Here is a 17,041-nt window from a genome sequence, read left to right on the forward strand (position 1 = left end):
ATTAGAATGTGATCGACCATTCATTCATTAATTTTCTACAGCTTGTTCCCATTCGGGGTTGCGTCTATCCCAGTGACTTTGGGCCTTAGGCGGGGTTCACCCTGGACAGGGGCCAGCTCGTCACAGGGTTAACACAGAGACATAGACACACAGACAAACACTAACGCTCACATTCACTCACTAGGGGCAATTTAGAGTTGCATGCACTTGTTTGGACGGTGGGAGGAAGCCAAAGAGGTTGTGGAGTGCCCCAGGGCAGTTGCCTTGGCCCCCTTTGTTTTATGTTTTTACTAATGATTTTTCATTTATACTGAAACATGCGACTATGGCCATATATGCAGATGACACTACATTATACGCCTCTGCACCGACAGCAGATCAGCAGAGTAACACCTTACAGGAGGAGTTGAATGTAGTAGTTCAGTGGATCCAAAACAATAAATTAGTAATCAGTACTGAAAAAATAAAATATATGTTAATTGGGTCACAACACTTGTTAACAACAATACCTCAACTACACTTAACAATGGGAGAAACAAAATTATTGGGTGTAACTGTAGATTCTAAGTTTACATGGAACAGTCATAAAAATGATGTATTGAAAAACATGGGTTGGACTATGGGCATGATAAGACACTGTAGGAAATGTATTCCGGGTTGGACTATGGGCATGATAAGACACTGTAGGAAATGTATTCCAAAATGGTTGACCAAACAACTAGTTATTAGTACTTTCTCAGTTAGATTATGCATGTGTTGGTCAAACACGTGTGAAAATATTTTTTACAGGTTACAAATCGCACAGAACAAAGCGGCATAAATAGTCTTGGGTTGACCATACAGAACAATGTAACAACAATGCATAAAGAACTAGCCTGGTTGTCGGTCAAAAGCAGACTCAAGTACTATTTATTAACATTTATTAGAAATGTCATTATAACTACAATTCCAGCAGTAATTTATTACAAACTGACTTTTTTTCTCAGATACTCATAATTATGGCACATGACAAAGTTGAAATATAAGCTGTGTGTTACTGCCATGGTTGCATGGAATGCATTGGAACGCAAAAGAAGTTAAAGCTTTTCCTTTTTATACAAAAATGCCCTTTAGGGATAGAGTCAAGATGAAAGGGTGTGTTCATTAGAAACACAATTTTTTCGTCTTAAATAAGTAATAAAACCTCTTCTCTCAGTTCATAGCATGTTTTGAAGTCTGAGTATTGACCAGTTAACAATTATGCAATGACTTCAGTAGTTGACAAGTATTTCTATAATCGATCAGGTGCAATTAATAAATTAACCATATATGCTACTTTTATTTTGTAAAGAAAACCTCATTCTATCCTTTGTAGTTTCAGATGAAAATTCACTGGTACGCATTATAGTCCATTGTGTAAGGGGATATTTTTCCATCAGACTAGTTTACTTTTCCTTCATCTTGATAATGCACTCACAACAACCCTTTGCTGCTGAGTGCACATGTGGTCTCTCTCGCTGTTAGTTATCAAGCCCAGTTAATATGATTCCATAAGAATGATTAAAGGGGCCATAAAGTCAGGCCCAGTGCCAGTCTGAGCCCTGCCAGCTCTGCTGCACTTTCTGTGATGTAAGGGAAGTGTCCAACAGGAAGTGTCCTCACTCTTCTCACTCACTTCACACTGGAACAGATCATACTCACACTGTCTGACTGTTTTTGACATAGCATACAGTGGTAGAATGTTTTACAAACACAATTAAATTAAAACTGACTCAAAGCCATCAGAGCCATTCAAAGTAAGAACTACAATGTGACTATGTGAACAAACCTGTGGCGGCATTTGTCTCCATCTGCAGTGGGGGTACATGGTTCTGTTCAAATTTGTAACTGTTTCACTGCATTGAATACCTCATCTTCTCTCTTCCTATCCTTGTAATACGAAACACCATGTATGTGTCTGAGAATATGATATCAGGAGGCATAGGCAGGACATAAACATGACGCCACATGGATAACCTTGAGCACGGAGCCACAGTATGGGCCACTGCAGCAGGAAATGACACGACAAGAACTAGAACAAATATTTTTTTTCTTTTTTTATTGAATGATGGTTTTGATATTGGGAGAGAAAGAATAATGTGGATGTGCTACTGTAATACTCAATGTGACACTTAAGATGTATTTATTCAGTTTTTTAAATTACATATTTATTTTACAGCCACAGACTTTGGTGACTAACCCTTGGCTGTTTCTTGCTATTCGTGGCAATTATTAAAATGTATTGAGCAAAAATTGTGCTCAATCAATAAAGGGAAATATTTCATTTGACATTTTTTTGTCATTGCCCCGCCCTTATTTGAAGCTCTTCTCAGCTTTGCTCAGGAAATACAGCACCAGGTAACCTTGGTGTGTCTACCTCACAAACCTCTGACTGAACACTTGACTGGATGATGGGCGCCTGTTGACCTAATTCCTGGCTGTCAGAGACAACAGGAACAACATGTCACACTTTCTCTATGGCAGGCTCTTCTCTTCCACTTGTCACAAAAAGACTTTAGAGTGCATTCTCTCACCTCCAGGCTGACCACAGACCAGGGGCTTTTGTTGGACCAGTTCCAGACTCAAACTGTGATTTGAAACCTTCTTTTCATTAAACAGAAAGATTGGCACCATGCATTATTGTGATCAGGCATTGAGTGAAAATGTAGAAGGCCTGTCTAATCTTGGAAGTCAATACTTAAGTTAGTTAATGTGAACACTACATTCATCTTTTCAAGTCACATATGTTTAAGTTGCTCAACAGTAGAAAAAATATTTTATTATTCTGAAATTATAATCTTGGTTGAAGTAAAAAGCACTAAGTGTAATTAATACTAAAGTATGTTGATACTTTAGGTTAAAATGTACTTTCAGTGAAACATACTCATTTAATCCAAAACATTGAAGGTCAAAAATTGGTTTTACCAAAATTTTCAAAACTATACCCCATCAAAAAAGCCAATCAGACAAATGCCTAAATTTTTACGGCGTAATCGTAGCGATGACAGAAACCTCCCATGTTATCCCTATGGGAAAACCGCAAAATCTTTAAAATTACCACATTTTTATGTTTCACACTTTAACAAACTCCTCCTAGTGCGTTTTGCCCACCGATCTCAGAATCTCCTCTAGACAAGTGGGGCATCTAAAGTTATTCAAATTTCAAGGATAACATTTACGGTCTCTGTGCGGCGGAGCCACAAAGTTTTCCCAGAATTTGGACTATTTGGCCTTCTGAGTGGCCTATAAACAATAGAGTTTTTCCAAATGACATGACATTTTGCACACAATTCTCATTTGCCATCCCCAAATTAAAAGTATGGGAGCCAAAGTCATATTTTGTACAGCGTAGCCGTAGCGATGACAGAAACATCCCATGTTATCCCTATGGGGAAACCGCAAAATCTCTAAAATGACCACATTTTTACACTTCACCTAAAAAAAAGTTTCCTCATACCAAGCACAAAATGATAATGAAAAAGTTCTCATTGTTTTAAAGTTAGTCATACAATATCTCTTGTTAACTATCGCTCACTTCTTCTGTAGGTGTGAATTTATTTGCAGCCTTAGAGCTCCTCAGAGAGTGTTTAACGGCCCATTCTCCTTTTAAAGTTTGAGTGCTTCTTAGACATGGCTATAAATGCTGCTGCTCCTGAGGAGTCCTTTATTGAGTAGAGCCCTAAAGTCTGAATGCATTCACAGCTGGAAACATTTCATTCATTATAATCAGTGTCATTTTTATCTACGGTAAAGTTCCCAGTATCAGTAAGATATCTGTTGTTACAAGTCAAAACCAAGTAATGTGTGTCCTAGGTTCACAGTTTTCCAAACGCTCCCTGTACGTCCTGCCTGTGCTGTCATTGGCGTGTACCAGTGTCATTTGTGCGTGCTTTAGGCAGCTGTGGTGGAGTCATGCTTTAGAGGTGGGAGATCTAAAGATGAGTGAGTTCATATGTTCCATCTGGATTCTATTGACTGAGCAGAAGGACAAGGAGTATGAAGAACAGCTAATGCAAGTGGTCCCAAAGTCCCACTACTGGCATCAGTCAGCTTCAAGGAAATGGACTGATCCTAAACACACCGTCGCTCTCTCTACAATGAAATATTGTCCTTTATGACAGTTCAACAAAAGAGTGACATACCTGTATATCACACAGCTGTGTTGCTTCATATAATAAATAGTAAATATTAATGTATAGAAGAGATTTGATATTAGTGCATAATTTAGTTGTGCATGGTGTTCTCATTATGTCACTCAGAAATGTATTTTGTATGAAATACAGATGGCAGTGATGGTTGGTGTTATTAGTCTAGTCCAGTGTTACAGACATTTCTAAACCTCAATCATTTGAATACTTTACATGGGTAATATAATGCTATTTTGAGGTATTTAGTATTAAACTATAACATACATAGAGCGTTATTTTCAATTGCATTCATTGTAAATCAGAACACTGAAAAGGGCTTAAAAATATTATGAATAATCCTGTTCAAAACTGCAGAACTTGTTGGCCTCGCCTCTTCATAGTTATATTTTACCATAGTGAGCATCTGAATTTTATCTATGTGGTTTTATTGTTGAAAAAAGGCGACGTGACATCTTTTTAACCCTACATGCATGTTTGACCCAGAGTCAGGAAAGTGGGTTGGTGAAAATAATAATCTTCTGAGAACACAGGCCTCAAATATGCATGAATCATTTTAAATACAACTCTGAAAAAGATTGTGATGATAGAACCATTAAAACATGATTAAAAGTTCATATAAGTTTATTAATTTTAAGAACATTTCTGACATTTCCTTTAAGGGAAAAAAAATACATGTTTTTTGTTGAGGAAAATGCTGCCTTTATTTTGTCTCCTGTGCTCCTCTTCACTCAAAGCCTCTTCAGAGCTTGCAGCTGCACATTGAAGGAATCTTAAACTTCTTTGTACCAGAGGCGTCAGCCTCTGCTCCTGGTGGTTTGGGTTCAACAGAATCTCCTGTCTAGGGCACACTGCTAAAAGCATCATAGTTAGTGTGATAGTTTGACTGTGTTGTGGTGAGGTATGCTGTTTTGTCAGGCTGCTCTCTGACCATTTGATGATAAAGAGTGGACATTGACAAGATGCTCAGCACTTTACTTCTTTTCGGTATCTTGTCTTTAATGTTATATGTTTCAGTTACAGTTTTTAGTATATTTCTCATAGAGGTCCGGAAATGCCTGATGCTTATTGAAATGAAGCTGTTGCGTTTGAATGGCCATAGTAGAGAAACACACAGTGCCAGGCAGATGCTCTGTTAGACAAACAATAAGTGAATGGAGCACAGTGTTGCATGATAGAACCGCTGATGAAGCATAGATCTAAATGTGTCTCTATGTCTATTCATTTGGAGTTGTTGACATGGCGATTGTGGTGCCATTTGTACAGTTATACAATTAACCTTCTGTAGCCATTCTGCTTCAGTAAAGGGTCAGTTTATTGTGAGTCAGTATTCACTTTACACTCAATGAAGTGAATTCTTCCTTTAACCTTTGAAAAAGTGGTGTCTGTACTGTATATTCTGAACTATAATCTAATCTTCTGGTTGAATGTGTTTTGCAGGTACTCAAACAACTAAGAAATCTGGGATCCCAGGCCCTAAAGAAATCCCATCCTCAATATCCCGGGACCGTGTTTCTGTGAAAGATCAGCTGAGGAGCTCCACTAATAAAAGGATGGTCTCCAGTGCCAGCACTTCCAGCCTGTCCACTCTTGCAAAGCAAACACGGAACACCGCAAAGTCCCGTGGAGAACAAGAGGTCCAGGAAAAAGGCCTGTTAGAGAGCCAGGTGAAAGAGCTGCTGGCTGAAGCCAAAGCTAAAGACTCGGAGATCAGTAATCTGAGAACAGAGCTGCAGCGCTGTAAGAGCAAAGTGGCCTCCACCTCTCCCTCATCTCCCAATTCAGAGCACCAGGAGGCAGATGCAGACAGGGAGCAGGTCCAGGTGGCTGAGGCGCTGGTGCTGGTCGGAGAGCTAAGGGAGAAAAATGGCAGGTTTCAGATAGAGCTGGCAGCACTCAGAGAGGAGAACCAGTCACTAAAAGAAAAGCTTATATGCTTAGAGAGCTCTCTGCTGCCCACAGCAAACTTCAGTATTCCCACTAAAGTCATGGTGAATGGCGTAACCTCAGACTCCTCTGTGTCCACTCTCTCCTCTGGCAGCCCAGTCCAAACCTCTCCCTCTTCTGACATGGCCAAAGACTCTCCCTCACCTGACTCGTCTGAGTTTGAGAAGATCCCATCGCGCTCCGAGTCTGTAAGCAGTGGAGTAAGTACAGAGGCAATTACAGCCAGTTCAGTCCCTAGCACAGTGCAGCAGGGTGTGTCCTTACAGAGCCTCACAGAGCAGATCCACAAAATGGAGGAAAGCCACCACAGTACGGCCGAGGAGCTGCAGGCCACTCTGCAGGAGCTGTCGGACCAGCAGCAGATGGTGCAGGAGCTGACAGGGGAAAACGAGCGTTTGAGTGAGGAAAAGAGGCTTCTTCAGACCTCACTACAGCAGCAAAGGGAGCGAGTGGAGGTCCTGGTGCAGAAGAATGAGGCCCTGGCCCAGGCCCAGAGAGAGGAGGAGCTGGGAGGTCAGGGCACACGATTGGCTGAGCTGGAGCAGAGGTACACAGAGCTAGTGGACAGCTCCAGGTTTGAAAGGGAGAAGCTGGTGGACATTCAGCAGCAGCTCACAGGCAGTCTCCGTGCTTTGGAGCAGGAGCACCAGGATGCACAGGGCCAGGCCTTCCGCCTCAGAGAGGAGTTGGACCGATTGCAGGCACAAATGGACCGAGAGCTGGAGGCGGCGGGACATGCTGTGCAGGTGGCAGAGGAGCACAGAGCTACAGCAGAAACACTGAGGCTGGACAACAGCAGACTAAAGGCCCAGGTGGACATCGAGAGGCAGAAGGTGATGGAGCTCAAGGCCTTGCAGACCACCAGTGACAGCAGCGAGCTGCAGAGTTTACTGAACGCGGCCCGCTCTGAGCGAGAGCAGCTAGAGCACGAGCAGAGCGAGCAGAGGCAACAGCTACTCCAGGCCCAAGCTGAGACTGAGTACATGCAGACCACACTGTCCAAGGTATACTGTTGTCCAAACAATATCAAACTGTTTTAGGTGGTGTGGTGAAAACAAACGAAGCGTTGGTTTGCGGGGAAGAGTTTGATACAAGAATTGACCCAGATCACTATGCCCTGTATCACATTTAAACCAAGCCACACTTTGACAGTTTGCAATGATTTAGATGAAGTTCTAGTGCTTGTCAGTGAACCAGCAGCTGTGTTCAAACTAAATGTGGCTGTATTATGAATGGAAATCTAATCAGCACTCCAAGTGTAATATTTAAATAAAGAAACTACCGGTAACAATATTTTGCTAAAGGTGGACATTTCTTAAAGCCCATTATAAATGAAATAGTACGGTGTCACAGAGGTAATGCCTACTATGAATAGTATTTAGGGTGCTGCCTGATGGTCGAGTAGTTATGGCACAGCACACGTAAGCTAAGCTCCAAGTGCAGCCGGCCACAGTGTCCTGAGTTTCAAATCAAATCAATTTATTTTTGTAAGGCCCAAAATCACAACAACAGTTGCCTCTGAGGGCCACAGGGAGAAATGAATCAACAATGTCTTTGGTGGCGATGGAGTCAGACAATGTCTGTGGTGGCGAGGGACGATGTCCCAGGGTCCTCTGTCCTTAGACTCTCCTTCTCGGCCAGGAAAAACTACAAAAAAAAAACCTCTTTGGGAAAAAAGCGTAGAAACCTGGAGGAGTTCCAGTGAAGGAGAGATCCGACTCTCACAGACGGACAGACGGACACGAGGAGACTGGAGCTGGACCCACTCTTCAGGCAGAAGAGGGACCGTCTGAGGCGAGCTGGACCCACTCTTCAGGCAGAAGAGGGACCGACTGAGGCGAACTGGACCCACTCTTCAGGCAGATGAGGGACCGTCTGAGTCGAGCTGGACCCACTCTTCAGGCAGAAGAGGGACCGACTGAGGCGAACTGGACCCACTCTTCAGGCAGAAGAGGGACCGTCTGAGGCGAGCTGGACCCACTCTTCAGGCAGAAGAGGGACCGACTGAGGCAAACTGGACCCACTCTTCAGGCAGATGAGGGACCGACTGAGGCGAACTGGACCCACTCTTCAGGCAGATGAGGGACCGTCTGAGTCGAGCTGGACCCACTCTTCAGGCAGAAGAGGGACCGTCTGAGTCGAGCTGGACCCACTCTTCAGGCAGAAGAGGGACCGTCTGAGGCGAGCTGGACCCACTCTTCAGGCAGATGAGGGACCGTCGGAGTCGAGCTGGACCCACTCTTCAGGCAGATGAGGGACCGTCTGAGTCGAGCTGGACCCACTCTTCAGGCAGAAGAGGGACCGTCTGAGGCGAGCTGGACCCACTCTTCAGGCAGATGAGGGACCGTCGGAGTCGAGCTGGACCCACTCTTCAGGCAGATGAGGGACCGTCGGAGTCGAGCTGGACCCACTCTTCAGGCAGAAGAGGGACCGTCTGAGTCGAGCTTGACCTACTCTTCAGGCAGATGAGGGACCGTCTGAGTCGAGCTGGACCCACTCTTCAGGCAGATGAGGGACCGTCTGAGTCGAGCTGGACCCACTCTTCAGGCAGATGAGGGACCGTCGGGGGCGAGCTGGACCCACTCCTCAGGCAGATGAGGGACCGTCCACACAGGGCAGGGACCACTTCACCAGGGGAGGGGCATCTGGGTCCACAGGTCCTCAGGAGTGAGAGAAAGGAAAGAAGGCGGTGAACAGTTTGCAAGTGGAATCAAAAAATAAATATTGTTTGATAGCATAAGTAGTCAGAAGAAGAAGAGGATAGTGCTCAAGCTGTCATACTTCCCCCAGCATAGTTACTCCTAGGGCAGCGTAGCTAAAGCTGTGGGTTTATGTTTCTGTTCCTAACTAGTCTGACCATAAGCGATTTCGAAGAGGAACGTTTTAAGCCTGGACTTGAATGAAGAGACTGTGTCAGCATATTTAACATGGGTCGGGAGCTGATTCCATAACACAGGAGCTTGGTAGCTAAACGCTCTACCTCCTACAGTACTTTTAGAGACTCTTGGCACCACCAGAAGGCCAGCATTCTGAGAGCGAAGAGCTCTGTTTGGATGATATGGTTCTATAGCATCTTTGAGGTAGGATGGGGCCATGTCATTTATGGCTTTGTAGGTCAAGAGTAGAATTTTGAATTTGATTCTAGACTCGACGGGAGCCAGTGAAGAGACTTCAGCACCGGCGTAATGTGCTCTCTTCTTTTTGTTCCTGTTAGTAATCTTGCTGCTGCATTTTGAACCAGTTGAAAGCTTTTTATGGAGCTTTTAGGACACGCTGCAAGCAGTAGTCTAATCTAGTCGTTACAAATGCATGGATAAGTTTTTCGGCATCACTTTTAGGCAGGATTCTTCTGATTTTGGCTATGTTGCGCAAATGGAAATAGGCTGTTTTACAAGCTTGATTTATATGAGCTTTAATGAGAGCTCCTGGTCAAATAAGACTCCAAGGTTTCTTACAGTAGAACTGAAGGCTACACTGACATTGTCCAGTGTGACTATCTGCTCAGGTAGAGAGTCTCGTAGATGCTTAGGGCCAAGCACAATGACCTCGGTTTTTTCAGGGTTAAGAAGCAGGTAGTTTAGTGTCATCCAGGTTTTTATCTCCTTCACACAAGCACTAAGTCTGTCTACTTGATCGCTCTGATCAGGTTTCATTGAATTTTATTTGAAGTTTGAATTCCGACTCTATTTAGGGCTTTATATGGACTATTATTTTTTTAGTTATTAGTTTAAAACATTCTTTTTTAATTGCATGTCAAACAATCACACTGTTTTTACTGTGCTTTTCTTGGTAAGCTTCTCAGGTTTGTTTCCCAAAGCTTCCTCTTGTTAATATATGTACCCACAACCCAAGTCGTTTTTGGATACACTTCACTTTTGTTCAGGTCTAGTAATATCTGTCATTTTTAGGAATGGGTAGAATTTACATGAAACATGAACATAATATTAAGATAGACTTGATAGATGGAATGTAGTATTTTTTATTTTCTACCACAGATTATGAAGGTAAATTGCTTTCACATGTTCGTCAGTCTTCATAAGGGTTTTCCCCTTGAACACCACAAACCCTGTCAAGGCCAAGGGCCCCCTAGTCTGGGTTGGTGTTGGGGGTTTTGTGCTTAAATGGGTGTGTCACTTTTAGCTTACTTGTGTCATCATTTCAGGATTGCAGTAGAAATGCCAGCAGTTGAGTCATTCACCAATATTTGACCCTCTGAGTCAACCACTACCCACTGTCATGACAGAGGCGTGACACAGATACTTAAGTGACTCAAGACAGAACAAAAAGTATACAGTACTGTTAGCTTAGATATATAGGCCTTGCCACCTTGGCAGTGTGCACTAGAGCCACCTGTGGCTCTAGTGCACACTGGCATTGTCTCCTTAGGAGAGACACCCAAATTGTCTTGTGTGAATCTGGTGTGTGTGTGAGTGTTGGTGGTCAGTCTATCTCAGGGCAGCTGAGACTTACCCCCTGCGAGTATGGAGTGAATGAATAATGCAATGTAAAGCGGCTTTGTCCAAAAAGCACCATATTATTCATATAGATATTTTTATTAGATATTTCTTTACTTTTGTTCTTCATGTTGCTTCTGAGCGGAATCCAACTATTTATTGTTTGATTGGAAAAAGGAAGAATAAAAAGACAATTTGAATAGGAGCTAATCCTGGATTTACACTCACCTTTATTTTATTAAAATCCATCAATCATAATACAAACCACCAATCAAAGCATAATGTGACTTGATGAACGATAAAATGAGTATAAATTAGCACTATTCTCACAGAGGTTGGCACAATAAAGTTTCCATTACCACAATTTGTCTTGGTCCAGATGCTGGACTTCAAATGTATATAATGTTATTATTTATTTGTTTTTTTTCTAACCATTATAAAATGATAAATGTAGATTATATAAAAAATATATTTTTGACTGCTATGATGTCTTTTTATAAACAGGTTGAGTCCAAATGCCAGCAGATCCAGGAGCGAGCAGAGCAGAGGGAACAAGAGCTCCTGAGCAGAGTGACCGCCCTGGAGGAAGCTGGACTCCAGGCTGAGAACCAGGAGAAGGAGCTGAAGGAGACGATCTTTGAGCTGGAGGACCAGGTGGAGCAGCAGAGAGCTGTGGGACTACACACCAACCAGACTGTGCTGGACATGGAGAGTAAGTCCATCATCTTTTACATGCCCTGCATGCACGGTGTAACATCACCCTATTTGTCTTGTAATTTACTGGAGTCATGCTCACAACCTTCACTGTGAAGGAGAACTTTTTGACTTATTACAGTTTTATTCAGTATAGCAAGGAATGATTTAGACCTGTATTTTACAGATCTTGTCAAGAAGTTGGAGGAACAAAAGACTGATTCAGAGCGACAGATGAAGGCTTTATCTCGACAGATCAAGGTGAGAACTAGGTCATATCTAGGAATCAAAAATACAAAGGCACTTAGTCTTATTTTTGTAGTGAAGTCCAGGTATCACAGCTATTTATTCATCCTGCCCTCTCTGTCCCCTGACTATTGTTCCAGTGCCATTGTCTCACAGTGACGTGACGAGTTCAGATAAGCTCTTGTACACCATGTGTTCTTTGGCGTTTTTTCTCAAACGCACATTATCAACAGAACCAGACAGGGTCATAAGCACTGCCAAAAGTATTGCAACCGATAATTGAAGAACATTTTGATCATTTCCCATAATTATATTACATAGATTCCTATAAACTTTGTGCACTTCTCCACATTAGAAAATCATAATTGCAAATAAAATAGCGGTAACTAGGGCTGAGTATTGCCAAGACTCTTGCGATACAATACGTATCCCGATACAGGGGTCGCGATACGATACCTATCCCAATACTTGTATATTCCGATACAATTCCCTCATTACGATACGCATCCCGATGCATTTTTGAAAAAAGGGTCTTAAAAATGTACCAAATTGGTAATGTTTTTACTCTGGATAAGAAAATGTATGAAATTTCATGTTTATCCACAAAGCACGTATTTATAAATCCATTCTGCTCTAATAACTTCATACATCCAACCAACTGATCCAAATAGAAATATATGGAACATATTCTAGTAAAGTATTGCATGTTTCTTGCCAAACAATTGTCATGGTCTGAACACACTGCAGCAGCATCTTCTGCACAGATCAGCTTCTGATCAGGTCCACAGCTCCTTCTCACCTTGACCGAGAGGAGCGCAGCACAAACAGCAGATCAAAAGTACTATTCCACCTCGTTTAAAGCCTACGGGCCACAAAAATCTAAAAAAAATTAAAATATATATATATTTATTTTTTTAAACAAAAAAAAATGTTGATACTGTGACTCAGTATCGATACGCGTTGATACGCGTATCGATACGGAGTCCGTGACGATATATCGGCGTATTGATATTTTGAACACAACCCTAGCGGTAACCCTAACCCACTACAGCCCTGTTTCTGTACAGATCTTTAAGAGCTGTTTAGCCACATTTAGGACAGTGCCCCCTTCTGTTAGACTGAAGCTAAAACGGTTAAGTGTTCACACTATATTCTGTATTTCCTTCAGTCAGGTGTTTGGCTGAAGGGAACATCAGCCTATGGCTGCTCTTTAATGGACATGGCTGATATTCAAAATCTACACTTTTACTATACAATCTAATTCTAACCATATCCCCTGTTTGACAGTAAGGAAACAGTGCCAGGAAATTATCTTGTTGTTTTTCAACCTACCCAGGGATTTCTGGTGGAAATTAGTACATGTGCTACAATCTGGTACAACCTTTTCTTTTGAAGTTAATTTATATTGTGTACTGTCCCTATCTCATTAAATAAAATAAACTTAACTCCTGGGTGCTCTTTTATTATGCTCTACACTGTTCCTTATCATTTCATGGAAGGATTTGATTTGATTTTTCTACGAATTTGTCAATGCACAATTACCTTGACTTTGTATACAAAGGAATTTGACTAGTCTACAACAGCAGCTCCTAAACCATGCTGCTCTGTTTCAGGAAGAGAAGGAGGAGTGGCGTCGCTTCCAGGCAGACCTCCAGACTGCAGTGGTGGTGGCCAATGATATTAAAGTGGAGGCCCAACAGGAGCTTCGTGCACTGAGACGGCAGCTGCAGGAGGAGCAGGAGCGTAACGTTAAACATACCGAGGACCTGGAGGCACTGCAGGGAGTCAGGTACGCCATCTTGGATTTCCTACTTTGTCCTGACACACTCACACACAACCTTGATGTAGGAACAGCGTTCTTATAAAATATTATAGAGAACCAAGATTTCAGGTTTTCATCAGATTCTTATTGAATGAATTGGTCTCATTTTGAAATCATCGTCAGTGAATAGGATTTGGTTTCCTCTTTTAGTATTGTAAATAATCATCTCTCGCAATAGCTCCTTCTGTGTATCTTACTTTTCAAGCTGCTGCCTGCCATTCTGTTGTCCTTTTCACTGACCACTGCACTGTTGTGATTCAGCTCTTTAAATGTGTGATGGTATACCAATGTGTGGGTGCTATAGTGTATATGACTGTTGTCCTTTTCTTATCAGATGAAATATGGGACTAAATGTAGCACACTGTTTTTGTTAAGTTGTATTAAAGAAAACAAACCAAATTTATACTAATTAATTTGGTAAAGGATCATGGAAGAACCATTGAAGTCTAAAAAATAAATGAGAAAATAGTGGCAGTGTCCCGAGGCTCTGAGTGTGGCTGGGTCCGCTCCCTCGTCCAGCAGCTATGTGATGCTTCTGTCAGAGATGTCCCTTGAATGGCCTGTCCTTGTCCAGTCCAGGTGAGTTCCCTCCTGCCCAGGCTGACCCTGCCATGTGTGCTGCTGATCACTGACTCTACTCTGTCTGGCTTTGTTCTGCTTTGACCTTTGACCTCTGTTTGCACTGGCTGTTTGTACCTGTAGGCCTCCTTTTTCTTCTCTTTGGTTTGCCTTGCCTGGTCTCTCTAAACTGCTGTTCCAGTAAATGTATCTGGCCCGCCACCTGCTGTTGTATAAAAGAATAACCTCCTGTTTTGGTGATACCAGGATGGTGTGTGCACGGCATGACTGGACAAACTCATGCGCTGCATCATCTGCTTCAGATACATTTTCTTCTGTGTCCGTCAGCAAGAGTTAGTCTTGACAAATGACGTCTGCATGAAGCAGCTGGAGTAACAGGAGGTCTGCTTAGTCAAATAACATCAACATGTTATTTCAGGCATTGGTTTGCTGTGTTTATTAAAAAGGAATAACTATATGAACCGTTTCATAAGCTGCTTCTCTACACCTGATATAGGTGTATATACAATTACTTATTTACTTTTGTTGTCTTCTGCAGGATCAACTCCGGAGCCACTTTTGAAACCAAGACTGCAGTGGAAGGACACTAGACTCAGCTGCCTCTTCCACGAGAACGTTTTTACTTTTGCACTTGTTTCTGTCGTTGTAATGTGCTAAAAGTGTGCCATTGAATGCCATTCAACCCCCTTCCATTTGAAAACAAATTTGTTGTTTTAATGAATGTACTTTTCTTTCACATGATGTAAACATGTTTAGTATAAATCTGCTATTGTGCCTTGGAGTGCAACACAGACACATTGACAGGCACCAAATGGAAGTAGACAATAAATAAAAAGTATGTCAAACCACAGTAAGATTTAAAGCAGATATACTCCTAAAAGTAGATGATATTATGGGTCTAAATCAAACAAAATGGTGAAAAAATAATGATTTGCAGCTGTTCGCCACTAGATGGCAGTCAGACACAATATTTCAAGGATTCTGATGTGATCAATTATGTTCTAATTGTCCTATATATTTATACATTTAATTGATCTGTATAATTTGTAATGGACCTTTTTAAATACAAAATACTAGTGGTTGTAAATGTTTCACATTAATGTCAGTTTGACCTGTAAGTGCTGTTGGACCTGTACAAAGACCTAAGACTGTGTGTCAGAACTGAACCTTTGTTAAAATAACACAATTATATAATGTGTATCTGCCTCATTCTCAAAGAGATAGTGGTATGTTGGCAAGTGAGTCATTATGTTTTAATTTGTATAAGACTAAGACAAGTGTCTCCACATATTGTGCATGTATACATACAGTATACATTAACACATATATATTATATGTATAAACCAGGTCTGAATTACCTTAAACATTATTGGTATATCATAATTTCTGATGTGTTCTCATGTATTATGTGCTTTGTATTTTACTCTGTAGAAGAGACAGAATATCTCAGGCTTTTGTCCTTTGTAAACTGAAGCCATATTCTTTAACCAGAGTACACAGGAAACTTGTGTCCAGTGTTTAAATAATGTAAAATTAGAATGGTTGCGTGAATGGGATGTTTATTTATTGTCCCTGGAAAGACTCTGCCTTATGTGTGGTAATGATATTCATGCAGATGAATGAATAAATGAGTTTACCACTGCAGCTGTGCTTGTGCCCTCTATCTCTAGACAGCACTCCACAGTAAGTGGAGCCGAGACATTGGTTAGTAGTCATATCACCCCTGTTAAATACTGATCTAGACAAATGTAATCCTTTGTTCAATAGTCTGTGGTCCAACAATCGCCTGGAGGATTGTAATGAGGATCCTGCAATGATTACTTGTTCACCAGCACGTCTCCTCTGACAAAAATAACACGTTCTCGTCTACCATTTTATCTTGTGTATTCTGTGTATTGAGTGAAGAGATAACCTTCTATGTGAGCCTGTCCATATTGTGTCATCTATCCAGCAGGTCCCAGGGCGACGAGGCTAGGGCACCTGAGCCGGACAACAAGCGTCATTGGTTTGGCATTTCGGTGATGCAGACCACTCCCACAACAGCAGACCCCAACAGAGAGGCCCCCGCCGACTCTGAGCCTGGAGCTACTGTCAAATCCCTCATTAAGTCCTTTGACACAGTGGGACAAAGTGAGCACAATACACACAAATGCATGTAGACGCAACATTACAGGGCAACAGCTGGTCAGATGTCCAGCATGAATCATTTCTGTCTATGTTTTTGTGATGACAGAGGCTTCATAGTGCCATGAAAGGCAAAAGTTATTGTTACGGATTCAAAGTAAACAAGTGGGCAAAATCAGTTTGGTACACTTGACAGTTTGCTTGGGAGATGACAAACATAATGATGTGTGACTTCATAGGTTTAATGTCAACTGCACATGCAAGCCAACGTGAGAAAAGAGGCATATTTTTCTTTGCCATCTTTGACCTCATCCTCCCACTGCTACAAGAACATTTTAATGGCAACATATGCAGGATTTAAGGATATTTGAAAATGTATTTATATAAAAATAAACGTTTTAAGAAAAATTTTGAGTTAAACGTTTATTACCCCACCACCTTATGTCCACAAAGGTAATTCTGCACTAATGTTTGACTAAACGTATAATTTGGTACTACTAAACAGTTCCAATATCATCACATCAAAATCCCTCTGTTATTCATATAGCTTTTGAATTAGGAATTAAAGTGTTTATTTATTATCAGTTATTTGTATATTTGAGTAATTACTTTAAGTTCCAGCAAATAACCATTAAATACATATAAATGCAAATTTGTTTTCTTTTCTATTTAAAACACATAGTACTTCACTTAAATAATATTGAGAAGGAGTGGGAAGAAACAAGCACTCATTCACTCCCCTTTTTTAGTCTTCTGTTTTACTTATAAATATGCTGCTGTTGTGATTTTAGGCGTTACAAATATAAATTGAATTGAAATTGAATTGAAGCATTCACTAACTTATAGTAGTTGTCACAGTTGTTGCTATCACTAAAACAATACTCTCTTTTTTTTTTAGATTGTCCAAGTCACACATTACAAATGCCCTCGTCACAAAGAAGCCCTCTGAGTGGGATCCCTGTCCGTTCTGCTCCTGCGGCTGCCATCTCTCCAATGCAGGTAAAGAACTACTC

The 17,041-nt window shown here is 41.5% G+C and overlaps 1 protein-coding gene and 1 long non-coding RNA gene across 5 annotated transcripts in view; both read left to right on the plus strand.

Moving 5' to 3' along the window:
• Positions 1 to 17,041, plus strand: part of specc1 (sperm antigen with calponin homology and coiled-coil domains 1) — a 56,336-nt gene that overhangs the window by 19,661 nt on the left and 19,634 nt on the right. For 3 of the 4 annotated variants that reach the window (XM_072446601.1, XM_072446602.1, XM_072446604.1), the window contains 6 exons: positions 5,604 to 7,114; positions 11,069 to 11,276; positions 11,445 to 11,518; positions 13,117 to 13,292; positions 15,856 to 16,034; positions 16,927 to 17,027. In XM_072446601.1, coding sequence (XP_072302702.1) covers positions 5,604 to 7,114; positions 11,069 to 11,276; positions 11,445 to 11,518; positions 13,117 to 13,292; positions 15,856 to 16,034; positions 16,927 to 17,027 — 2,249 coding nt within the window. The remainder of the gene's footprint in view (positions 1 to 5,603; positions 7,115 to 11,068; positions 11,277 to 11,444; positions 11,519 to 13,116; positions 13,293 to 15,855; positions 16,035 to 16,926; positions 17,028 to 17,041) is intronic. The other variant, XM_072446603.1, reaches the window with a different exon arrangement.
• Positions 13,486 to 15,608, plus strand: LOC140361040 (uncharacterized). The gene is made up of 2 exons (XR_011926947.1): positions 13,486 to 13,904; positions 14,443 to 15,608. It is a non-coding gene; the product is annotated as an uncharacterized lncRNA (long non-coding RNA).

This window comes from Eucyclogobius newberryi, unplaced genomic scaffold, assembly GCF_026437365.1.
Source record: "Eucyclogobius newberryi isolate DKJ021-1_F unplaced genomic scaffold, fEucNew1.0.hap1 SCAF_15, whole genome shotgun sequence".
NCBI lineage: Eukaryota > Metazoa > Chordata > Actinopteri > Gobiiformes > Gobiidae > Eucyclogobius > Eucyclogobius newberryi.